The sequence below is a fragment of the Hemitrygon akajei genome, chromosome 1 (genome assembly GCF_048418815.1).
Source record: "Hemitrygon akajei chromosome 1, sHemAka1.3, whole genome shotgun sequence".
Taxonomy (NCBI): domain Eukaryota; kingdom Metazoa; phylum Chordata; class Chondrichthyes; order Myliobatiformes; family Dasyatidae; genus Hemitrygon; species Hemitrygon akajei.
In genome coordinates, this window is record NC_133124.1 from 125,108,155 (window position 1) to 125,135,636 (window position 27,482).

A 27,482-nucleotide genomic window follows, 5' to 3' on the forward strand; every position below is an offset into this window, starting at 1 on the left:
ATTTAATTTTTATGTCAGAATTGTTGAAAGTTGTTGTTTGTTACTTGTTGCGCTCTGACCAACACAGCACAGCAAATTCCTAATACAGATTGACAACCACAAATCCGGAATGAATGGGGTCTGTGCAGTGCCGTATTAGTGATTTTGCCGAATTTATGAACTTAAAACCTCTAACCAACTTGATGACTACCTCACCCTCAGAAAAAAGAAACGCCAAACGAATTATAGGAAAGATGTCAACAAAATAGAGAGAGTACAGAGAAGATTTATTAGAATGTTACCTGGGTTTCAGTACCTAAGTTACAGAGAAAGGTTGAACAAGTTAGGTCTTTATTCTTTAGAGTGTAAAAGGTTGAGGGGGGACTTGATAGAGGTATTTAAAATTATGAGGGGGATAGATAGAGTTGACGTGGATAGGCTTTTTCCATTGAGAGTAGGGGAAATTCAAACAAGAGGACATGACTTGAGAGTTAGGGGGCAAAAGTTTAGGGGTAACACGAGGGGGAATTTCTTTACTCAGAGAGTGGTAGCTGCATGGAATGAGCTTCCAGTAGAAGTGGTAGGTTCAATATTGTCATTTAAAAAAAAATTGGATAGGTATATGGACAGGAAAGGAATGGAGGTTTATGGGCTGAGTGCAGGTCAGTGGGACTAGGTGAGAGTAAGCATTCGGCACGGACTAGAAGGGCTGAGATGGCCTTGCTGTAATTGTTATATTGTTGTGGTTAAATGAAAAGCAATTCTTTCACAAATTCTGATACTGGTCTGACAGAGTCAACTGCCGCTGCATAAACAGGGAGCGATATTTAGCCTTCAAAGAGCATAGTATGCAATGGTCTGGGGGTTGAATTAATGGCATACAGTCAGGTAGCAGGTAAATACCATAAACATTATTCTTTACAAGAGTTCTGCTTTTGGATGCCCACAGCAGTGTAATTGGTGGATACATACATAATTCACAACCACCAACGTTGAGTTGGGGTTCATTTTAAGAGGCAGGTCTGACATGATTACATATTTATGTAAAGGATTTTTAACGCACTTTGTGTTCAGATTTAGGAGTTCAATAAAATGTATTTCGGTTTGTTCTTAAACATAAAACACCTCACTTCATTTTATTTGTGAAAACCTACACAGTTATCTAAAATCAGCATTATCTTACAAGTTTTGTCCAGACCAAGAATCACAGTGAGCTCTTGCTTCTGGAACAAAGACCATTCCAATGTAATGTCAGTTGTAATCCATCCTTTCTTGTTGGCATAGTAAATTACTGGAAACTGCTTCGTACCTTTGAAAGCTCTGGGAAGTAAACTTTTACTGATGACTAACAACTTACACCCATGGGTTCCTGCAGCATTAGAGCAGCAACACAGTGACATCATCTTTTGTTGCTTTATAACCTGTTGGCAACTCTACATCCTCTTGAGTCAGTGTTTGTCTTGGAGTACAAAGCGGTCTCGTCCGCATTGTAGACCTGCTTGGGACTGAAATTTTCATCAGAAACTAACTTGGCAACCTCATCAACAAACTCAGCAACTGCTTCCTTGTTTGCTGACCGTTTTTCACAACACACTGCATGAAATTTTATACAATGTCACTGCTTGAAACACTGAAGTCACCCTTCACCGTAATCACACTCATAATTCAGTCCTAGTTTATCAATGAAATAATGTCACTTGTTCCAAAGAACTGGAGCAGCTTTTGTTTTGGTTCTTTATATCGAACTGTGGAAGAGCCAATGTTATACATCTCATATGCTTTTCACAGACACACCACTGTTGCGTTTTTTCAGAACTTCCATCTTATCTTGTATAGATAACGCATGGTGTTTGCGCTTTACATCACAAGAAGCACTTCTTTTAATGAATCAATGAAGACATGACTAGAGCTAGACAAGTGCAGGTTATAAAAATAAAGGCAAAATAGCACAGAGGAATGACTTGCTTCTTTTAAAGTGTTATAAACTGCTTATTTTGCTAATGGTGCCACCAAAACAATGACGACGGGTTGGTGCAACAACGTAGGAAATTTGAAATTAGGCTGGCGAAAGTTATGTCTCAACCAGCAGTGGAACCACAGTACTGACTGCTGGATTCGAGGTGATTGACCTGTACATGTAAACGTAAATGGTGAATAAAGTTGACCCCTGAAAAAGCAGAAATGGTTTTTGGTCACAGAGCACTGGCACTATATTGGGCAAATCAGGAGTGATACCAGTGGGGGGCCGGGGCCAGTGTTATAGTGAACCACATGCTAGAGGTGTAGAGAGGACTGTAAAATAACTATGGGGCATGGAATCAAAATTTTAATGATAGGCTAGAGAAACATTGGAAAAGGTGGAATAATGGCTTTGTTAATTAATGAGCATCTTAGTAGCACAGAGAGATTATGTAAGTTCAGCAAACTATAATGTAAAAACAGTTTAAGTAAAGAAAAGAAATAATAAAGGCAAAAATTTATTTTAGGGAACAATGTACAGGCCCTCAAAATTAATCATCTTGGAGGGAAAAGTATTAAGGAAGAAAAGTTAAAAAAGAAGTATACAGTGGGTAAAGACAACCTAGATACACAAACAAAAGAGATTCTGTAGACGCTGGAAATCTTGAGTAACACACACAAAATGTTGAAGGAACTCAGCAGATAAGGCAGTATCTATGGAGAGAGATAAACAGTTAACAGTTTGGGTTGAGGCCTTTCATCCTGCATGCCCTCTTCATGAAGGCACCCACAGAAAAGCAACCACAATAAGACTATATTTTACATTCAGCTTGAAGAAAAATGAATGAGTCCAAGGCTAATAAGGTAAACTGTTGTAGCGGTGTGCTACACGCAGCGCTAAAATAATGACACGGAGTCGGTAAACTGCAGTTAAAGAAGATTTTATTCGAACTTCACAGCCTTGCTTTATAGCCTCCCTCATCCCGCCCTCCCCGGGCACGGATGCTGTAAGGGGCACGTACTCACAATCCCCCGCAGGCTTTTCCCCTTGCTGATGAAGCAGACGGCGCTCTTTTGGGACTGGCCTTTGTGCCGGCGCGCTGGCTATTTGTGAGCTGGTTCGAGTGCGCTAGGAAGTGGGTTGCCACATAACCCCCCCCCCCCCCCAGAACCGGCGATACACCCCCCCCCAATGTCCATAGTCTGGGCCGGACCCTGTTTGGGAGGTCGGCCTCTGCGCCGCGGTGCCGGAAACTCGACCGGTTGCGCCAGGTCCACATGGGCCGGTTTGAGTCGGTCCACCATGAAAACCTCCTCTCTCCCCCCAACGTCCAGCACGAACGTGGACCCATTGTTCCTGAGCACCGTGAACGGCCCCTCGTAGAGCCGTTGCAGCGGTGGCCGATGCCCGCCCCTTCGTACAAACACAAACTTACAGTTTAGCAGCTCTTTGGGTACGCAGGTCGGGTTCTGCCCATGCTGCGAAGTGGGTATGGGGGCCAGGTTGCCGAGCCTCTCGCGTAGTCTGCCCAGGACTGCTGCGGGTTCTTCCTCTTGCCCCCTTGGGGCTGGTATGAACTCCCCGGGAATGACCAGCGGTGCGCCGTACACCAACTCGGCCGACAAGGCGTGCAGATCGTCTTTGGGCGCCGTGCAGTTGCCGAGTAGGACCCAGGGAAGCTCGTCCACCCAGTTAGCTCCTCTCAGGCGGGCCATGAGAGCCGACTTTAGGTGACGGTGGAAACGCTCCACCAGGCCGTTCGACTGTGGGTGGTAGGCAGTGGTGTGGTGCAGCTGTGTCCCCAAAAGGCTGGCCATAGCTGACCACAGGCCGGAGGTGAACTGGGCGCCTCTGTCAGAGGTAATGTGGGCCGGTACACCAAAGCGGGACACCCAGGTGGCGATCAGTGCCCGGGTGCAAGATTCGGAGGTGGTGTCGGTGAGCGGGATCACCTCTGGCCATCTGGTGAACCGGTCCACGATAGTCAGGAGGTGCCGCGCTCCACGCGACACTGGCAGGGGGCCCACAATATCCACATGAATGTGGTCGAAACGCCGGTGGGTGGGGAGGAACTGCTGCGGCAGAGCTTTGGTGTGTCGCTGCACCTTGGCCGTCTGGCAGTGTAGGCACGTTCTGGCCCAGTCACGGACCTGCTTGCGGAGTCCGTGCCAAACAAACCTGCTGGAGACCATCCAGACGGTAGTCCGGATGGAGGGGTGCGCCAAGTTATGAATGGAGTCGAAAACACGTCGCCGCCAAGGTGCCGGGACGACGGGACGGGGCTGGCCAGTGGCGACGTCACAGAGTAGGGTCCTCTCACCTGGGCCTACGGGGAGGTCCTGGAGCTGCAAACCGGAGACTACGGTTCTGTAACTTGGGATCTCCTCGTCTGCCTGCTGCGCCTCTGCCAGCACCTCAAAGTCTACCCCTTGGGAAAGGGCATGAATGATAGGGCGAGAGAGCGCGTCCACCATGACATTGTCCTTACCCGAGACGTGCCGGACATCCGTCGTATATTCAGAGATGTAGGACAGATGGCACTGCTAGCGGGACGACCAGGAATTGGACACCTTCGTGAACGTAAAGGTAAGCGGCTTGTGGTCCGTGAACGCGGTGAAGGGCCTACCTTCTTAGAAGTACCTGAAATGCCGGATTGCCAGGTATAGCGCCAACAGTTCCCGGTTGAAAGCACTGTATTTGAGCTCGGGTGGCCGCAGGTGTTTTCTGAAAAACGCCAGGGGTTGCCAGTGACCCGCGATGAGCTGCTCCAGTACCCCACCGACTGCCGTGTTAGATGCGTCCACTGTGAGGGCGGTAGGGACGTCCATTCTGGGGTGCACTAGCATCGCGGCGTTCGCCAAGGCTTCTTTCATTTTAATGAAAGCGGCGGCGGACTCCTCGTCCCAGGTAATGTCCTTGCCCGGACCCGACAGCAGGGCGAACAGGGGGCGCATGATTCGGGCAGCTGAAGGGAGAAAACGGTGGTAGAAATTGACCATACCTACAAATTCCTGAAGGCCTTTGATTGTGGTGGGTCAGGGGAAATGGCGGACCGCGTCTACCTTAGCGGGCAGAGGGGTTGCCCCGTCTTTAGTAATCCTGTGGCCCAGGAAGTCAATGGTGTCGAGCCCGAACTGGCATTTGGCCGGGTTGATTGTTAGACCGTACTCACTCAGTCGGGCGTAGAGTTGACGGAGGTGGGACAGATGCTCCTGACGACTGCTGCTGGCTATGAGGATGTCGTCCAAATAGATGAATGCGAAGTCTAGGTCACGTCCCACCGCGTCCATTAACCGCTGGAACGTCTGTGCGGCATTCTTCAGGCTGAACGGCATGCGGAGGAACTCGAAAAGGCCGAACGGGGTGATGAGAGTCATTTTGGGGACATCGTCCGGATGCATCGGGATTTGATGGTATCCCCGGACGAGGTCTACCTTGGAGAAGATCTGTGTGCCGTGCAGGTTTGCTGCTAAGTCCTGAATGTGCGGCACAGGGTAGCGGTCCGGTGTGGTAGCCTCGTTCAGCCTGCAGTAGTCACCACATGGTCTCCAGCCCCCTGTCGCTTTGGGCACCATGTGCAGGGGGGAGGCCCATGGGCTGTCGGACCGCCGGATGATCCCCAATTCCTCCATCCTCTTGAACTCCTCCTTCGCCAGTCGGAGCTTGTCCGGGGGAAGCCGCCGAGCACGGGCGTGGAGGGGTGGTCCCTGGGTCGGGATGTGGTGCTGTACGCCGTGTCGGGGCATGGCTGCCGTGAACTGCGTTGCCAGAACCGATGGGAAATCCGCCAGGACTCTGGTGAAGTCGTTGTCGGACAGCGTGATGGAGTCGAGGTGTGGGGCTGGCAACTGGGCTTCTCCCAGGGAGAACGTCTGAAAGGTCTCGGCGTGGACCAGCCTCTGCCTTGGCAGGTCGACCAGCAGGCTGTGAGCCCGCAAAAAATCCGCACCCAGAAGCGGTTGGGCTACGGCGGCCAGTGTGAAGTCCCACATGAACTGGCTGGAGCCGAACTTTAGCTGCACCGTACCGGTGCCAAAGGTCCTTACCGTGCTGCTGTTCACAGCCCTCGGGGGGGACCCGGTGCCCTGTTGCGGGTGTTGTAACTCGTCGGAGGTAAGACGCTGATCTCGGCACCAGTGTTGACCAAAAAACGGTATCCTGACCTCTTGTCCCACACATACAGGAGGCTATCCTGATGGCCAGCCACCGTATCCAACAGCGGCAGCTGGCCCTGGCGTTTCCCGGGAACTTGCAGGGCGGGCTACAGCGGCGGGCTTCTGCGCCCCACCGCTGGTGGTAGAAACATCATTGTTCGTTGGGCTCCCCACCCCTGCCTCTGGGGTTAGCGAGCTCTGTAGCTGGGCCTGGTCTGGTTTGCTGCTGGGAGTGTGGCCTGGTGATCTGTGCGATGGACGCCCCACTCACCTTCTTGGTGTTCCACAGCAAGTCCGTCCGGGCTGCCACCTTCCGGGGGTCGCTGAAATCCGCGTTGGACAGCAGCAGGCGTATGTCCTCGGGCAGCTGCTCCAGGAATGCCTGCTCAAACATGAGGCAGGGTTTGTGTCCGCCGGCCAGAGACAACATCTCATTCATTAAAGCCGATGGAGGTCTGTCTCCCAAGCCATCCAGGTGCAGTAAACGGGCAGCCCGCTCGCGCCGTGAGAGTCCGAAAGTCCTTATGAGCAGGGCTTTGAATTCTGTGTACTTGCCGTCCGCTGGGGGAGACTGTACGAACTCCGCAACCTGGGCCGCTGTGTCCTGGTCGAGGGAGCTCACCACGTAGTAGTAACGTGTGTCCTCTGAGGTTATCTGCCGAACGTGGAATTGGGCTTCTGCTTGCTGGAACCAGAGGTGAGGTCGCAGCGTCCAGAAACTTGGCAGTTTCAACGAAACCGCATGAACAGATGCGGCGTCGGTCATCTCCGGTCCAAAAATCGTTTGTAGCGGTGTGCTACACGCAGCGCTGAAATAACGACACGGAGTCGGTAAACTGCAGTTAAAGAAGATTTTATTCGAACTTCACAGCCTTGCTTTAAAGCCTCGCTCATCCAGCCCTTCCCGGGCGCGGATGCTGTAGGGGGCACGTACTCACAATCCCCCGCAGGCTTTTCCCTTTGTTGGTGAAGCAGACCTGGCGCCCTTTTGGGACTGGCCTTTGTGCCGGCGCGCTGGCTATTTGTGAGCCGGTTCGAGTGCGCTAGGATGTGGGTCGCCACACTATGATGATATTGAAACAGAGCTAGGTAAAGCAAATTGCCAACTGGGCTTAAGAATCAGTCAAGATTCAATGACAGACATTTAAAGGGATCTCTCAGAATATATTCTAACGAGAATGAAATAATCTAAGGGAAAGATGAATCACACACAGTCAAGTAAAACAAGAGTTTAAAGATTGTATCAAGCTTAAAGAACAAAGCAAATAATTGGGCAAAGCAGGTAGCAGGTCTGAAAAATGGACAGAATGTATAAGAAAAGCAATAAATAATTACGTGATTCATCAGGAAAGAAAAAATACAGTATAAGATTAAGATAGCCAGAAACATTAAAAAAGTCAAGATTTTATAAGAAATTGAAAAAGGACACAAATAACATTCTAAAAAGCTGTCATGCAGAAACTGGAAGGGATGAAAATGGCAACCACCAGAGGAGATATTGAACAAATTATTGGAACTGAGGGCTGCTAAGTTTTTGCGTGGTAATAGGTGTCATTCTGGGTTCTTATGGGTGCCTAATATTGTTCTAATTTTCAAAATTCTATTTGATTGAAAAAGAGCAAATGTAACTCATGTATTGAATAAAAGTAGAAAACCAAAGAACAAGAAACCACCAGTTAGGTAAACATTTGTTTGCAGCTATTATTAAAGACTTTGTAGCAGGCATTGGGGTTGTGTTACTCACCTTTTAAATTGCCAGGATCTAATTCTAATACCTTTTCAGCATCATCAAGAGCCTTCTTCCATTCCTGAAGCTTAATTTCAGCTTGAGCTCGATTGTTAAATGCGGTTACATTTGGCATCACTGATATGCTTCTGGATTGAGACAAGGGAGAAAGAGAAATAAAATAATGAATGAGTACCGATACTATTTATAGGGAAGGGAAAATAGCTCTAGTTTAGAATTAGAAATACTACAATGGGGCAGTAACTTGGTGCCAAAATAATAACAAAGCTAATGACACCCTTATTTACTTACAAATCCTACTGTAACTTCTCTCCTCATTACTTAAGCCCTCAAATTCAGACAACATCCTTGCAAATATTTTCTGTGCTGTCAGCAGCATAATTACACCTCCTCAGAGGCTGGTGAATCTCTGCAACTCTGTCTCTGAGGGCGGTGGATATGGGATCATTAGATATATTTAAGGTGGAGATAGACAAGCATTTGAAAAAACAAGGAATTAAGGGGTATTGGGAACAGGCACATATTTGACAAATGCTTTTAAGCCTTTATTGAAGTGAGTCAATACAGAGATTGCACTTATAAATGGGATGCAGTAGATTTTTTTTTGTATTTGTTCATATCACATCTTTCTATGCCAGTGGTATCAATATGGATCACGATCATTGACTGGTCACCTTCTCCAATCAGAGTTTTCTACAGCTCTTCAATTATATCCTTCATCCTACAACACACCATCCATGACCCACATCCACTGTACTTCTGCAAAAAGACCTCTCTGACCTACTAAATTCCGTATCATGAAAGGTTTTGTGTTCCTTATCTGTTCAATTGAGCAGGTACAACAGCCTGCTGCTACACTTAAATTCCAAAGCACCATAGTATAATCATCCATAACAAAATGCAATTATATCACATTTTCACATACGGTATGCCTAAACCATTTCAGGTCATTGTTTAAATAAATTAGATGGTTCTACATCAACGTTCACATTTTATTATTATTTAATAATAATCTCATGGAGATAATTAGACATAAAATGCAAGATAATTTCATTAAAATAATATGGTTATGGTTAAATAATTTAATTTAAACAAATAAAGGAATCAAATTAGATTCTCGAATGTAATCCTTTTGTCTACATCTTTTATTATAAAACCTGAGGATTCTTATTTCCAATTTAATGCATATACAAGGCCATAGCTATGGAGAAACTTCACTTCTTTTTAAAAAATTTTTAACCATAGGATAGAGATATCAGTATGCAGGCTACATCCCAAAACAGTTTACCTAAATCCCATCAAAACAAAGAGTTTTCAGTTTTAGCGTGACAGTTGTTGTCATCTGTCTGAGAATGCACTATACTTGAATGCAGAAGAAAGATGACTGAGCTGCATCGCTCTGAAGTAAGTTATCAGTAGCAAGCCTCTATGTGTCTGGAACTAGACTGTGATAGAAGGACAAATGATGATTCTTGGGTCACAGGAAGATAAGAAACAGAAGCCTGCTTTGCCATTCAATATGACCACAGATGCTATTTACTTTAGTGCCATTTTCTATGCTAACCCCATATCTTTCAATTCACTGGTCAGCCTCTCAGAAGTAGCCACAGCTCTTTATTTACATTTATCATAAAACCATGATATTAAAACACAGGAGCAAAATAAAGGCCATTTGGCCCACTGAGTCTTCTTCACCATCAGTCATGGTTGATTTATTATTTCTCTCAACCCCATTCTCCTGCCTTCTCTCCGTAACCTTTGATGCCCTGAGGAATATACCAAATCATACATCACCAAGGAGTCAACACGCCATCCTTGACCCACATCTACATCTGCAAAGTACACAAACTCCCAAGATTTGTGAAGGGCAGGCAATGCTTTACAAACTTGATCGACTTTTTTCGGGAGGTAACAAAGTATGCCCACTGAGGTACTGTTCTATGCATCCTTGGTACTGGTGCCTCACAAGACTGTTTCCTCAGCTGCCAACTTTAACCCTGATACACTCATGACCGTGATGCCAGATCCTGCTCTAAATCCATCTACAAGTTTTCAGATGACACCACCATAGTCAATGAGTCTGAGTACAGAAAGGAGATAAAGATTCTAGTGACATGGTGTTCTAACAACAACCTTTTCTCAATATCAGCAAAAGGAATGTTTGTTGAATCAGGAAAAGGGGCAATGCACATGTTCTTGTTTACATCAATGATGCTGAGTTCGAAAGTGTTTAGAGTTCCTCACAGTTAATATCACCAATTGCCTGTCCTGCTTCAACCATGGGAACACTATGTCAAAGAAAGTGCCTCAGCACCTCTACTTCCACAGGAGACTAAAGAAAATTGGCACGTCCCTGTTGACTCCACCATTTTTTATAGATGCACCACAGAAAGCATCCTATCCAGATGAATCATGGCCTGGTATGGCTACTGCCCTGCTAGTGACAGCATGAAACTCCAGAGAGAAGTGTACACAGCTCACTGTATCGGGAACACCAGCCTGCCTTCCATAGCATCTGTCTACACCCTCACTGCCTTAGTATTTAACATAATCAAGGACCTCTCCCATTCCAAACATTCTCTCTTCTCCCCCCCTCCCACTGGGAAGAAGGTCCAGAAGCCTGAAAGGAGAGCTATCCTATAAGATTGAATGGGCCTCCTGTATGATAAGATGGACTTTTAACCCCAGAATCTACCTCATCATGGCCTTGACTGTCTGCCTGCACTGCACTTTTTCCCGTAACTGGAGCAATTTATTTTGTTATTGCTTTTCCCTTGTACTACCTCAATATACTGAAGTTTTGAAATGATCTGTATGAATGGCATGCAAAGCAAAGTTTTTCTTGTACCTCAGTGAACAACTATAAAAAACTAATATACCAATTCCCTTAATATTCACAAATTTATTAATCTCCATCTTGAATGGAGTGAGCAACTGAGCCTTGTACAGCCATCTTCAGTCGTGAAATTCACTAAGCAAGGAAACTTCTTATTTCAGTCCACAGTGATGTTCCAGACACTCCAGTGTCAGGGGTATATCATTCCTGCATTAGTCTCTCAACCCAAAGGAACTTTGTATGTTCTAATTAAATCATCTGACATTCTTCTAAAGTCCAAAGAGTTTACCATACACCCAGCATACTTAATCCCTCCTTATAGGCTAAACCCTTCACTTTGGAAATCAATTCTGTGAACTTCTGTTGTACTCTTCTTTATATGGGAAACCAGATGTCTACACAATAATATAGCTGTAGTCTTAATAGAACATAGTGTGTTAAGGTGCCTTTAAAACAGTATTTTTGCTAAAAGCTGACTGCATTTACACATTAACCTTTAATGATTTATGTACAACAGCACCCAGGGCTCTCTGGTTAGCAGCACTTCTCAGACTCTCACAACTTTATAAACAGTAGAGCATGGAAATAGCCTTTTCAGCCTAATTTGCCGATGCAGACCAATGTGCTGACCTGAGCCGGTACCAATTGCTTCCATTTGTGCACTTAATCCCCTTAAACATTTCCTATCCATGTACCTGTCCAAATATCTTTTAAACACTGCAATTGTAAACAAGATTAAAGATGACAATTAGCTTTGAAATGCTTCATTTGTGTCACATCAAATCAGTGAGGATTGTGCTGGGCAGCCCAAAAGTGTCGCCTCGCCATGCTGTTGAATTCTGTTCATTTGGACTATCTAGTTATTTAGTAGGCATGCATACTTTCCCTGTTATGCAAGTGCGCATCAGGGGAAAAGGGGGAATTGTGGGATGAAAAGGTGACAGTCCTTATGCATTGAACTGAGACGTAGAAAGTAAAGTTGTTTAAACAAAAGAAAAACGTGTCTTTGTCGTTTGGGCATTAACAATGCTTCCGGCACCAAAAAAGCATGCCTACATTTCACTACCCCTAACCTACCTCTTTGGAATGGGGGAGGAAACCAGGTTACCTGGACGAAAACCACACAGTCACAGGGAGAACCTGCAAACTCACTACAGATAGCAATGGGGTTTTCAATTTTCAAGCATTCCAATTATACATCACCATGCTGCCTGGCAGCTTTTTCCATATACACACTATGTTCTGTATAGAAAAACTTGCCCTCATATTCCCTGTTAAATTAAATATATTTGTTTATCTAGTTGTCAACAGAGCATTCCAATTATGCTTCTGATCCTTCTGTGTACCAAAGTGATTCTGCAATTCCTTGTGCAAAGACATTAAATTCATTTCAAAGTAGGTTATTAGACACAAACTTGTTAGAAACATTCTTGAGAGATTCAGGATGTACACATGAGTTTTATTTTCAATTTTCACAGATCAAGCATATGTGAAGGTACCTAGTGTAGTAAAGCATAGCTTCTTTGTAGTCCCCAGCTCGGAAAGCTTCATTCCCCTTGTCTTTTTCCCGATCAGCTAAAACCACTTTTTCTTGGTCAGTCAAGCCTGAGGAATGAAATCATATCCAAACATGTAAAAGTATGAGTTCAAAGTACATTCATTATCAAAGTACATATATATCACCATATACAACCCTGAGATTTTTTTTTGTGAGCATACTCAATAAATCCAATAACCAAAACAGAGTCAATAAAAGACAACACCAACAGGGTGGACAGTCAATGTGCAAAGTACAACAAACAATGTGCAAATACAAAAAAAAATTAATAATAAATAAGCAATAAATATTGAGAACATGAGATGAAGATGTCTTAAGTAGTTATCTAGTTTGAGGTTATCATGTGAACGAAAGCACGCAATAAAGTAATATTAATATTACACTTATTAAGCAGCCCTTTATGCCTTTTGAAAGATCATACATACTACAACCAGTCTTTAATTCATGAATTTGAGTCATGCTTTTACAGCATTTATTTTACAAGATGCTTATGGCAATATTTGTAATAAGGAAACTATGATAATGTAAAGTGGTTCCGATGCTCCTTCAGTCCTAAGGTGTAGATAGAAATCCTTGTAGCTTAGCTTCTAATACTGCATTGTTTTTCATACTGTTTTCAAGTTCAAAGTAAATTTATCTAAGTACTGTACAGATATGTCACCATACCCAACCCTGAGATTTGTTTTCTTGCAGGCACACTCAGTAAATTCAAGGACCATAATAAAATCAATGAAAGAACAAACCCAACTGGGTGGACAAGTAATCAACATGCAAAAGACAACAAACTGCAAATACAAAAGAGAAAAAGAATAATTAATAAATAAATAAGCAAGCAAGCAATAAATATCAAGAACATGAGATGAAGAACCCTTGAAATTGAGTCCATAGGAAGTGGAAACATTTCAATGATGGGGAAATGAAGTTGTCCCCACTGGTTTAAGAGCCTGATGGCTGAGCGGTAGTTACTATTCCAGAACAATTTGAAGATAAGAGCAAAAAATGAGACGTACAATGTTCATCTAAGTAGTATGTACATGATTTTCTCTGATTCAACAATAATTACCTGTTGTATCAATGCTCTTCTCTATTCCAGAAATTGAATCATTGAAGATAGTTTTAGATTTACTTTCTTCCTTGCCTTCATCAATTTTGGCACATTCTTTCTCCACATCAAATCTGGGATCAAAATTTAGAACAATCATATGAGCTTGAGAATAGTAATATTAATCCTTCATAAAGCAAAAAAATATATATATACATATACACACACACATACATACATACACACACACAATTAAGTTTGAATCAATAACACTTTTGGTATGCTTAAGAATGAAATCAAGTACACAAGAAGAACATCAGTAGGACATTAGCTTTGGCAAATAAGGTAAAATAAAGAATACTGAGAGATCCTATTAGTATTGATAATAAAGGGTAAATAGGGAGAGAATGGAGTACCTCAAGGATCAATGTGGCCATCTAGTGTGGAGGCACAGGTTATAGACTTAAAAGAATACATCACATCTGTATTTAGAGTCGTAAAGCATTACAGCACAGAAACAGGCCCTTTGACCCATCTAGTCCAAACTTTAGCACAAACAGTACCAAACTATTATCCTCCCTAGTCCCATTCACCTGCACTGTTCAAGGATGTTTTCTGAGAGAAGTAACCTTTGCAATGGATAAAGGAAACCAATATACAGTAAAGTTTTGATAATCTGCTTTCCTATTGTTCAGAAATCCCAGTGTATAGGGATCCACACTATCTTTCCCATACTCTTTTAATCACAGCTGGACCCCATTCCAGTGCTCCCTTTAAACTCATTGGGGCTCTATTCCTATGCTGGTTTACTGGAAAATTCATTACAACATTGTATAACATCTGAAAAAAGGCAAATTTAATGTATGTTAGTGTATTAATAGGAGTAGTATCAATATATCAATACTCAGGTCTTGTTAGTCTTAAACCCCAAATTGCTGAGGAAACAGGACTATTAGAGTTTTATTATACTTCCAGAAAGCATCTAATAAAGTGCCACACCAAATATTATTGCAGAAAATAAAAGCTCACGGCAGAGGATGTATTACACAGACATAGATAACTGGCTGGCTAAAAGGAGATGGAAGTCATAGTGACCTTCTTATGCTTGATAAGAAATATCAGGTAGTGTGCCACAGAAGGTATAAATTACTTGATTACTTGAATAAATTACTTGATAAATTATATAAATTACTTGAATAATTGCAGCAAAGGTAATGTTGGTTAAATTTGAAAGGAAGTTGTGAAAAGTACATAAGGAAGCTACAAAAGATCTAGACAAAGTTATCGAGTTAGACAATATGGAAACAGGCCTTTTGAGTTAACTCAATGTCTATGTGAGCTAGTCCCATTGCCTGCATTTAACCCACAGCCTTCAAAATCTTTCCTATCTACATACCCATCTAAATGTCTTTTAAATGTTATAATTATCTGCCGCTACCACTTTCTCTGTCAGCTTATTCCACACACCCACCATCCTCTTTCTCAAAGCGTTGCCCCTCACACCCCTTTATATGGCAAAAAAATGTGCTTGATTAACAAAAGGCCATTACGCAAGTCCTGCAATCATTTAGGGTGTTAGTGTTTACTGTTAGGACAGTGAGGTCATGTCTCAGTAATACAGGGCACTGGTGAGCCCACATCTGGTGTACTGTATACAGTGATGGTCTTCTCACTTAAGGGTAGATTTAAATACTGGGAAAAGTTCTGAGATTTACAAGGCCGATACTTGTAATAGTGGGTCATATTGTGAGGAAGTATTGCACAGGCTAAGCTTGTATCCACTGGAGTCTAGAAGAGTGAAAGGCAACCCAATTAAAGCCCATGTACAAGATTCTGCAGGATGAATATGCAGGGAATTTTTCATTGTAGAAGAATCTAGAACTATAAATCACCATTTAAAAATAAGGCAACTTCTATTTAAAACAGATTAAGTGAAATTTCTTTAATAGAATAGGCAGTCTTTGGAATTTTTCCTCATAAATCTCTGAATATGTACTTTTAAAACAAAGTTGGCTTTATTCTTGGAAAGGAAGGGACTGAAAGGTTACGAGAGATAGGTGGGAATGAGGATTTGAGGTTGCTATCAGATCAGCCGTGATCTTCACACAAAATGCCATAGATGTTGCCTGACCTGCTGAATTCCTCCAGCATTTTGTGTGTACTGCTCTGAATTTCCAGCCTCTGCAGAATCTCTTGTGTCTATGTTTTCCTGCAACTAGTTTGTATATTGTGTATATATAATGACAACTTGACAATTAATTTTAATTGATGACTTGTTGAGTATCTTCAAATCCTCCAAATTATTATCCTTTGCTCAACTGTATTACCGGTAGCTATCCGATTTACACAATAAGTAACATACTTGTCCCATTCACTGTAATCCCTGGGAGCCATCCTTTTCTTTATTGTTGATTTCTTTTCCCCAAAGCCATTCTGTAAAATAAACAATTATCAAACACATGACCAAAAGTATCAGTTTCACTCATGTCAAACTGCATCACACAGAGACATACTTGGGGAACTATAACCAAATGAATCAATGCTGGGATACATGCACTTTCTCACAGCATCAGAAGTCAGAGCTATACAGCATGAATACAGACCCTTCGGCACAAAAAGTACATGCCGACCACAAGCCCACCCAGCCAGTGCTAATTTCCAGCATTCAACTCAAATCTCTCTAGGCCACACCCTCTGCAGGCATCTTTCCAGATGATTCTTAATTGATACCATTGAACCTTCTTCAACAGTTCCTCCGGCAGCTCACTCCAAACACTTACCACCCTCTGTGTGAAAAAATTGCCCCTCAGGTCTGTTTTAAAACTTTCTTCACTCACCCTATATATATGCCCTCTTGTTTTAGATTCTCCTTGCCCAGAGAAGACTGCTAACTATACACCTAATCTATGGCCCTCATTCCCCATGTTCCAGGAAATAAAGACCTAGCCTGACCTTCTAGCCCTTTGTAAATCTTTTCTGCACTCTTTCAAGATAAACCATGACTTTCCTATTCAAGATGAGCAAAACGAAACACAGTACTCCAAATGCAATCTCACCAAAGACATATACAACTGCAACATAATATCTCAGCTCCTGCACTCATTGCCCTGCCTGATGAAGGCCAGCGTGCTAAATGCCTTTTTCAGCAGTGTCTTCCTGTAACGCCACTTTCAACAATAATACTCCTGAGCTCCTAGGTCCCTCGTTCCATTACACTCCCCAGTGTCCTACCCTTCACAAAGCAAATCCCATACTGGTTTGACTTTCCAAAATACATCACCTCACACTTACCTGTATCCATTTATCACTTCATGCACCACTTTCCCAACAGATCAATATCCCCTTGTAATCTACAATAACCTTCTTTGCTAGAACACCACATCATAATTTCATGTCATCTGCAAACTTGCTCATCAAGTCCTGAGCATTCATGTCCAAATCATTTATATAAATGGCAGAAAAGACAAAAGTCCCTACACCGACCCCTGAGATGCATCCCATCATCCTATTCTGAGGAACCTCGTGCATGGAATATAATGAAGAGATGGGATTGGAAGTCTTGAGAGGTTTCTCTTTAGCCTAGGATGCTGAAACTAACTACAGTCTCATGGTTCTAATCTACATCGACTAAAGATGTTGTCGGAGGACTGAATCTGGAACATTCTCTACACTTCTATGCCTCTGTGCAATTTTGCATGGTGTGTTCACTTAAGTGAACCATCAGAGAAGCTTTGTGCAATTTTCAAGCTTTTCATAAGAACATTTCAAGTTCTAAATTATATTTCTAATTGAGGATATTTTTCTCTATTTGCCACCTTTTAATCTTCAAATGTAGAATAATCCTTCTGTTTAAATCTGACTTTTTTTCATATGCTGAATATAATTCCCCTGTGATACCTCTTCACCTTTCCCACAACCCAAGACTATTCCCAACCCATGATACCAGAACTCTATCTACCCAGCCCTATCAAAACTATATAACAAAGCTCATGGAACCTTATTATCCTCACAAGCATACTGATAATATCTTGTCAATTTAAGAATTTCAACTTCTTTTAGTTACATATGCCTAGAATACATTTTTACTTTGTATTTTTTCCAAACAATATAATTAGTATAAAATATGAATTTAGTTTGACCATATATTTTACAAAATGTTTGAATTGATTAAATCAAACCATACTGCATTTCAATATATGGAGTAGACTCCAGCAATACATCAAACTATTTTATTACCTCTGAAATATCCAATCAAATTCTTACCTTGCCCAAATTTTAGCAGAATACCATTTTATCCTAATATCAAATGTTGCTTAATAATAGTTCCTTTTTAAGTGCTATGGGATGTTTAACTTTATTGAATTAATGAATTCAGTGAATTAATGAAAATAGGTTGTTAGTGTAACAAAAGTGAATTTCACAAAACTGTCCTACTTCCACTCCTGTTCTGTAGTCTTTAAAGTGCCTGATAAGTATAATGTGGAATCATACTCAGTGGGTGGCACAGTTGTGCATCATTTTACAGCACCAGCAATCACCGATTGGGGTTCAATTCCCACCATTGCCTGGAAAGAGTTTGTACATTGTTCCTGTGACCACATGGATTTCCTCTGGTCATTCCAGTTCCCCCCCACATTCCAAAGACATAGGGTTAGGGGTAGTGAGTTGGGGGGCACGCTACATTGGCGCAGGAAGTGAGGTCAGCATAATCCTTCCTCCCTTTCTCCCACAGTAAACTCTCCATTCCTATCAAATACCTGCTTGTTCAGGCCTTTACCTTTCCCACCCACCTGGCTTAACCTATCACCTTTTAGCTTGTCTTTCTTCCCCTCCCTCCACCTTTTTATTCTGATGCCTTCCCCTTTCCTTTCCACCCTTGATGAAGGGTCCTGACCCAAAACATCGATTGTTTATTTATTTTCATAAATGCTGCCAGACCTGCTGAGTTCATTCAGCATCTTGTGTGTGTTGCTCTGGATTTACAGCATCTGCAAATCGCTGATTTGATTCGACACAAATGATGTACGTCACTGTATGTTCCGACATTTTGATGCACCTGTGACAACTAAAGCTAACCTACACAATCTAGGATGGGGCTAGATGATGCCTGATGGGGCAGAGTGTGGCATTGTCTTCCTGCTATTTCCACTGGACTTTTGTGTTATCCCAATGCCATCCCAAATGCTCCTTCTTCATCTTGAACAGTCGTAAGCCAGGGATTCCCAAGAGTCAATGGAGATGTTATAGTTTCTCAAAGGAGACTTTAAGCACATCCTTGAATTGATCATTACTTCCTGAGACAGAACTACTTCAGGAGTCCAATATCAAACAAAGAAATTAAGTGCCTACTCATGATTATGACCAGGGCCTCAAAGCTCACAGGACAGCACACTTACTTTGATTAACTTATCCTATCACTGAACTTGGAGGATACTGTTTATCACTTTAAGGTTATATTTTAAGTACTCTGTGTAACAGGTTATTTACCTATCAATGAGGCAAGATGTATGGCTTGCTTTCAGGATTTCATCAACGTTCACCTCACCAAGAAGGACAAAACTGTTTTGTTGTCACTTTTGGAGATTCTCATACCCAATACTTTAATTATATAAAAAAAAATCAAAGAACTCAAATCTTGACATGGTTGTTATTTACATCTCCATTGACTGGAACCAAAAATCCTAGAAAATAACCTTTCAAGCAGAAAATTTGAATAAAAATCACAATAAGAGAAGCGAAAGTATTAAAACGTCCATTTCTACCTGGTGGGAAAGAAGTGAAGCATTGATCCCACGAACAGGAACGTAGTTTTCTGAAATAAAACCTCCAGCTGCTGTTTTTTGGTATTTCTCTTCATTTTCATTTTTCTTCATTTTGTCTGTCCAATTCTAGCAAAATATAAGGGATACATAAACAATATTGGTTCTTGATCAGTCTTGGGGGAAGAGGTTAGAATAAAACTTGGCTGGTATAATCTTGCAATGGTAAAATACCTGAAGACACACTGCGATTAAACGCTTTGTTGTTATACTATACATTGTTCCATAGTTCATTCATATTAAATACAAACTTCAAACAAACAGAACTGTAACGTAACAGAAAAAAATAATGGAAATAATACAAACACAGAAAGGTTATCACAGGCAAGGAGACCATTCAGCCTATTGAGTCTATGACAGTTCAACACAAGAATAATCCAATTAGTTCTACTCTGGCATAGACACAAACGGTCGAATAGCTTTCTTCCCTGTTCTGTGATTTCCATTTTAAAATATTCAGTCCTAAGATCCTGCAAACCTTTTCAGTTCAAATACTTATCTAGATGCCTGTCAAATGCTACAACTATCTCCTTTTGTTACATATGCTGGTACTCTACCAGCTCTACATCCCAGATCCTAAACACATTTCATGGCACAGCTGAAGATCTCACCAATGTAAACTGGAATCAAGGATTGTCAAATATACTTGAATAGCAGTTGTTAAGTAAGGAATGCCTCAATAGACAATAGGTGCAGAAGTGGACCATTCGGCCCTTCGAGCCTGCACCGCCATTCTGAGATCATGGCTGATCATCTACTATCAATACTCGGTTCCTGCCTTGTCCCCATATCCCTTGATTCCCCTATCCATAAGATACCTATCTAGCTCCTTCTTGAAAGCATCCAGAGAATTGGCCTCCACTGCCTTCCGAGGCAGTGCATTCCACACCCCCACAACTCTCTGGGAGACGAATTTTTTCCTTAACTCTGTCCTAAATGACCTACCCCTTATTCTCAAACCATGCCCTCTGGTACTGGACTCTCCCAGCATCTGGAACATATTTCCTGCCTCTATCTTGTCCAATTCCTTAATAATCTTATATGTTGCAATCAGATCCCCTCTCAATCTCCTTAATTCCAGCGTGTACAAGCCCAGTCTCTCTAACGTCTCTGCGTAAGACAGTCCGGACATCCCAGGAATTAACCTTGTGAATCTACGCTGCACTTCCTCTACAGCCAGGATGTCCTTCCTTAACCCTGGAGACCAAAACTGTACACAATACTCCAGGTGTGGTCTCACCAGGGCCCTGTACAAATGCAAAAGGATTTCCTTGCTCTTGTACTCAATTCTCTTTGTAATAAAGGCCAACATTCCATTAGCCTTCTTCACTGCCTGCTGCACTTTCTCATTCACCTTCAGTGACTGATGAACAAGGACTCCTAGATCTCTTTGTATTTCTCCCTTACCTAACTCTACACCGTTCAGATAATAATCTGCCTTCCTGTTCTTACTCCCAAAGTGGATAACCTCACACTTATTCACATTAAACGTCATCTGCCAAGTATCTGCCCACTCACTCAGCCTATCCAAGTCACCCTGAATTCTCCTTACATCCTCATCACATCACACTGCCACCCAGCTTAGTATCATCAGCAAACTTGCTGATGTTATTCTCAATGCCTTCATCTAAATCGTTGATGTAAATCGTAAACAGCTGTGGTCCCAATACCAAGACCTGTGGCACCCCACTAGTCACCACCTGCCATTCCGAGAAACACCCATTCACCGCTACCCTTTGCTTTCTATCTGCCAACCAGTTTCCTATCCATGTCAATATCTTCCCCCCAATGCCATGAGCTCTGATTTTACCCACCAATCTCCCATGTGGGACCTTATCAAATGCCTTCTGAAAATCGAGGTACACTACATCCACCGGATCTCCCTTGTCTAACTTCCTGGTTACATCCTCGAAAAACTCCAATAGATTAGTCAAGATTAGTCAATTATAGTGTTGGCACATTTCGACCATGGTGAAAGGCAGCACCAAAGCTCCTTGGTTGTCCAAAGGTACAGAGGAAAATGTAATGAAAAGTATACAATGGATGTCAGACGACAGTGAGAATCAGGCTGATTATAGTAGATTCTGGAGGAATTCAAATAAAATGAATTAGAGAAACAAGTAGCAAGATGTGAAAAGGTAGAAGGGACACATTAAATGAGACCAGAAATGATCTAAATGTATTGAAATAGTAAAAGAATAGGAGGAGCAGAAGGTGGTTGTAAATCATGGATCATAAAGGAGATTATCTGGATGCAGAGGTACTAATTTGTACTTACCATCAGTCTTTAACAAGATAATGCTTTTGGGTTCTCAGCAAAGGAAGACACAATTGAGATAATGGGTGTGTTAAGTGACAAAGAAGGACTAACTCTGCATAAAATGGATGGATCATCCGTTCGAAATGGGATGCATTCCAGACTGTTGAGTGAAGACATTGCAGAGGAATTGACCATCATTTTTCAAACCTCTGCAGACGCAGGATGGTGCCTCAGAACTAGACTTTTATTTTGTTTGAAGAATGGGAACAAGGAAAACCGAAACTATACCCCAATCAGTTCGGCCTTAGTAATAAGAAGATTTAGAAATGAAAATCAGGGGCAAATGTAACATTCATTTAGAAAAATCTGGATTGTTTAGTGAAGGCCAGCATGAATTTATTAAAGACAAAACATGTTCAATTAACTTCATAAACATTTTTTGAAGTAATCAAAAAAGACTAAAGAGGGAAATGTGGTTATTATGTGTACGATCTATCAAAAGGCATTTTAACAGGTGTAAGACTGAATCTAAAAGCATAAAAGGGGAGGTAGCAGACTAGATTAAAAAAACAGCCAAAAGACAGAACAAGAAGTGTTTTAGTGAACATTTTTTCCTAACCAAAAGGATTTGTTCAGAATCCTTTCCTTTTTTTTTTAAATATAGCTGATTTAGATTTAAAGATGATATGAAATCTGGAAGTGAGGTGAATTATGAGGAGCTCCTATTAGGATTCAAGAGAATATAGGTAGGCACTATGTTAAGATAGGAAAAATAAAGAGAGACTGTATCAATTAATAGACACACTTCTGAAAACAATACTTAAAAGAGAGAGTCATGGAGTCATACAGCATGGAAGCAGGCTGAGCAGTGGGTGCTAGCTGTATTAGTCCCATCCTCCAGCACTTGGCTTATGCTTAGGTGATTAAATACTTCTTGTGTACTGTCAGCATCTCACTTCCATCACTCTGAAGTCCCCTTCAGATCCCCTCTAAATCTCCAACCCCTTCCTCTAAATCTATACCCTTCAGCATTTTATATACCTCAATCATTTGCACTCCTACCCTCTTCTGTTAAAGGCAAAACAGAACTAGGCTCTCCAGTCTGTCTTCATCCCAGGCAGTCTTTTAGTGAATCTCCTCTGCACCCTCACATCTTTCCTAGAGAATGGTGATGAGAACAACATAAGAGTACTTCAGATGAGATCTGGCCAATATTTCACAAGGTTGAAGCATAACCTCCCTGTTCTTGTATTCAGTGCTCCAGATCTGGAGAGATATATGCATAGGTTATTGAGTATGAGAGGATAAATTCAGAGGAGTTTCTACATTATCCCCGTGACCATGTGGGCTTCCTCCGGATGCTCTGGTTGTCTCTCACAGTCCAAAGATGTACCAGATGGTAGGTTAATTGGTCATTATAAATTGTCCCATGATTAAGTCGGGGGATTGCTGAGTGGTGTGACTCAAAGGGCCAGAAAGGCCTATTCCATGCTGTACCTCAATAAATAAATAAATAGATAGATAGACATTCTTGCTTTCATTTCAGAAACATGGTACTTGTTTCTTTTTGTATAGCAAGACAAGATGAGCTTTTATAACAATCTGGTTCATCCAAGACTGGAATTTGGGTGTAGTTTTGGGCACCACACTTTACGACAGGATGTTTTAGGAAAGAGATTTACTAGAATGATTCCAGGATGAAAGACTTCTGTTACATAAATGGATCAGAGAAGCAACAATTATTACTGGAACATAGGATATAACATAAGGGTCTGATGGAGGTATTTAAATCATGAACTCTATGGAGTCAATAGAGAGAAATCATTCCCATACTAGAATATGTGCCATAAAATTAATCAATAAAAGAACCAAAGGTGATACAAGCTGGTTTTACATTTTTTTTAAATCCCAGTGTTCCGTATCCTTTTCCACAGCAATTCTAATAATTATAATAATCACTGGTCCTAAATGTTTCCCACTGACATTTTCTCAGCCCATTTCATTCTGCAGATAGAACTGAAGCAACGGCTCTTTCCTTGACAGGTCAGAGAAGTAATGTTCAAAAGGATTCAAAATTCTTACTGAATTGTGTCCCTTATATTGTTACTATTCCGGTCCTTAAAAGGATCATTAAAATCCCCTGTAATTCCTTTATGACTTTTGTACATCTGTGATAATTTCCTCAAAAGTTTGCTCTCCACCAGACCTACAATATTTTCAATCAATATTGTCCACAAACTTTCTTTCCTTTCCCTAATCTTTCCCAAGCTCTTTATAGCAAGTTATTTCATATCCCATTTCATGTCTTTTTTGTTAGGCAAGCCACCATTATTGTCAAAACATCACAATCCTGCAAATGCAGTTCTCCAATATTCTTTGAAATGCTTTATGTTGGAAGCTAAATTTCCTTTTGCACTCTCTCTTGGTCTGGTCTTAAGTAAACTGTAGTGCTATTTCTTGTAATCATTAATATACCATTTTTCTCCCTTTCATTGCACCTACCAAAGTGATTTAAATACCTTCATCCATAGCAACAGCAAACACCCTATGAGGATCTTGGTCCCTGCATCACTGAGGTGCAGTTGCTACAGTCATAATATCAACATCCTGTAAAAGGTGTTTCTCAGAAATTTTCTATGAATTCAGTAAGTTTAAAAGGAGGGTGTTATGTCAAAGGGAGAGAGATGTGGAACCATCAGGATATAACAGATAGTCGATTATCAGAGTTTTACTATTTTTTTAATTTAGTAATTAAATTTTAGCAATTTCCTCCCAAAGAATTCTGTTATTTTCCATTTTCTAGATTGTTATCCCTCTAGTAGTTAAAGCTGTGCATTAGAACTTTCTTCCAAGCCTTCTGGCAATTCTGCTGTACAGCTAGCCAAAAAAAATAAAGAGTCGCTTGATATGAAAACCCCTCAATTTCCCTTTCTTTTTTTGGGGGACCTTGTTTATGAATACATGATGGATAGTATGAAATTATCCCATTTTATTTATGTGTGATAATGTTTAAATTTTCTGAAATACTAGAGTTTCCACAGTTCAACTTTATATTTTTAGAATGCCAACATGAAATACATTTTCAACATGTATTTAGAATTTCACAAGTAACTGCAGAAACAGGTAGCTGTTACTCTTGTGAAACTTTTATTAAAAGTTCTACCAATACACTCTCAAATGCTTTATTAAAGTAAGAGGCAAGTTACATTTAGGACAATTTAAATGTTTTATGTATTATGAAAAGAAGCAAACCTAAAAATACAATAATACAACAGTAAATGCTGGAAATACTCAGAAGTTCAGGTAGTATCTGCAAAAAGAGAAACAGAGTTAACCTTTCAGACTCATAAAGTGAGACTACATGAACTATAGCTATTTGTGGTTTACTTATAAGATATAAGAGCAGAATTAAGCCTTCTGGCCCATTGAATTTGCTCCATTCTTTCATCATGGCTGATTTATTATCCCACTCGACCCCATTCTTCTGCCTTCTCCCCTTAATCATTCAATCCCTGACAAATTAAGAACCGATCAAACTCCGCTTTCAATGTACCCAATGACTTGGCCTCCATAGCTGTCTGTGGCAATGTATTTAACAGATTCATCACCTTCTGGCTAAAAAAATCCTCCCTTAACTCTGTTCTAAATGAATATTCCCTCTATTGAGGCTGTGACTGCTGGTCCTGGACTCACCCACTATAGAAAACTTCTACGCTATCTAGGTCTTTCAAGATTCAATAGGCTTCAATGTGATCCCCACTCATGTCCTTGATCTTAAATTCTAGCCCTCTCAAAATGAATACTAATATATTGCATTTGCCTTTCTTACTACTGACTAAGGGAATCCTGCCCAAGTCTTTCTGCATCACTGATTTCTGAAATTTCTCCATTTAAAAAATAGTCTACACCTTTATTCCTTCTACTAAAGTGCAGAAGCTCCTTTTAGTAGTCTTCAGAAGTACTTAGATTGGAAAAAGGGTAAAGAAGTGGGAGATGGAATATAGTGTGCACTATATATAGTGTTCTCTACACTATATTCCATCTCTCACTTCTTTGCCCATTTTCATAAGCTAAGTAGTCCTGCAGACTCCCTGCCTCCTCAACACTACATGCCACTCTATCTATTGTCGTATTGTCTGCAAACCTGGCCACAAAGCCATCAATTCCATTATCCAAATTGTTGACACACAGTATAGTGTGAAAAGAAGCAGTCCCAATACCGACCCCTGCAGAACATCACTAATCAGCAGCCATCCAGAAAAGGCCCCATTTACTCCTACTTTTTACCTTGGCTCTTATCTTGGTAAGCAGCCTCATGTACAGTGCCTTGTCAAAGTCCTTCTGAAAATCAAAGTAAATAACATCCACTGACTCTCCTTTGTCTATCCTGCCAGTTATGTCATTAAAGAATTCCTAAAGATTCATCAGGCAAGATTTCCCCTTAAGGAAACCATGCTGAGTTGGTAAGGAAGGCAAATGCAATATTAGCATTTATTTCGAGAGGACTAGAATATATGAGCAAGGATGTGATGCTGAAGCTTTATAAGGAATGGGTCAGAATGCACTTGGCATATTGTAAGCAGTTTTGGGCCTATCTAAGAAAGGATGGAGAGGGTCCGGAGAAGGAACTCAAGAATGATCCTGGGAATGAAAGGGTTATAAGGAGTGTTTGATGGCTCTGGGCCTGTACTCGCTGGAGTTTAGAAAAAAGACGGCATCGCATTGAAACCTATAGAATATTAAAAGGCCTAGATAGAGTGCATGTTTCCACAGGTGGGGGAGTCTAGGACCAGAAGGCACAGACTCAGAGTAGATGGGTGTCCACTTAAAACAGAGATAAGGAGGAATTTCTTCAGCTAGGGTGTTGCAAATCGGTGGAATTTATTGCCACAGATGGTTATGGAGGCCAAGTTACTGAGCACAGTTAAAGTGGAGATGATAGGTTATTGATTAGTCAGGGCATCAAAGGTTATGGGGTGAAGGCAGGAGAATGGGGTTGAGTGGGATAATAAATAATGTGATGGAATGGCAAAGCAGACCTGACGGGCCAAATGGCCTAATTCTATGCTGTAGTGCTCTAGGACTCTGTACCGTCGAAATGTATGAATATTATTAAACCTCTAGTGAAGCCCCTGTTCTTAATCAGCTCCTTGTCAACAACATTGGCACTTTGCAATGCTTGGAAAAAAAACCTCATAATCCATCATTAATAAAACCTATCAAAGTGATAATTAAGACTGTATTTTTTTTCTGTTGATCTCTTATATCTCACATTATTCACCACAATTGTCTCTGAATCCTTTGTTATCCTCTTGGCTAGAAGGACATTCAGTTTCCAGCTATCACTGATGATCATGACTACTGTGATTTCCTGAATCAGTTCTTTTCTCAATCATTTGAAGTGAACCCTGAAAAGGCTTGTAATTCCCACAACAGCTTAGTCAACACCCAAACTAAAGGTTAGCTACTTTTCTCAAGGGATCCAACAACCAAATACATGGTAAATATTTTACTCAACTTTTAATAAGTAATTACATGGGAATATAAAATGATAGTTACTTAAAATTATTAAAATCTTGTTTCTTCAACTATCAGAAGTACCAGAATATAAATAGTTACATTGTACTCTAACAATAACTAATTTGCAAACTAAACGGAATTGAGTCGGAACACAGCACAGCTCAAATAGTTGCTCTAACTGTACTTTAAAATCTCATTTACAAAATTAGCAAGAACTTTCTAAAGCAATCACACTAATCAATTGATTTTGCTAGGCAAGTAATCACAGTAAACTCTACAGTTAAATTTACTATGTCTTTAGCTGCATTCAATCTCAGTTAAATGCTTATTTGTTACTTATTTAAAGAAAGTTTATACCTTAAAATCTGTGGTAATTTCCTGCCACTCTTCTTTATTGAAGTCTGCAGCAGATGCCGGTAAATTGCTTTTACGAAGGGCTCGACTTCTGGGATCCATCTCTTGAACTCTTTTTTCACAAAATGCTGTCAGATCAGGATAATACCCCTCGTCACCCGACCTTGAACAGAGAGCAAGAAATTGAGGTCCTGAATGAAAAATTAACTGCTACAAAAATTGCTTTAACACATAAGAATAAAAGGCAGGAAAA

General features: G+C 41.3%; 1 protein-coding gene across 4 annotated transcripts in view; it reads right to left on the bottom strand.

Moving 5' to 3' along the window:
- The window catches only part of LOC140730713 (sperm-associated antigen 1-like), a 147,190-nt gene that overhangs the window by 99,374 nt on the left and 20,334 nt on the right, over positions 1-27,482 (bottom strand). For all 4 annotated transcript variants that reach the window (XM_073051546.1, XM_073051527.1, XM_073051538.1 and 1 more), the window contains 6 exons: positions 27,233-27,392; positions 19,039-19,164; positions 15,639-15,709; positions 13,298-13,410; positions 12,176-12,281; positions 7,838-7,968 (listed from right to left, as the gene is read on the bottom strand). In XM_073051546.1, the coding sequence (XP_072907647.1) occupies positions 7,838-7,968; positions 12,176-12,281; positions 13,298-13,410; positions 15,639-15,709; positions 19,039-19,164; positions 27,233-27,392 (707 nt within the window). The remainder of the gene's footprint in view (positions 1-7,837; positions 7,969-12,175; positions 12,282-13,297; positions 13,411-15,638; positions 15,710-19,038; positions 19,165-27,232; positions 27,393-27,482) is intronic.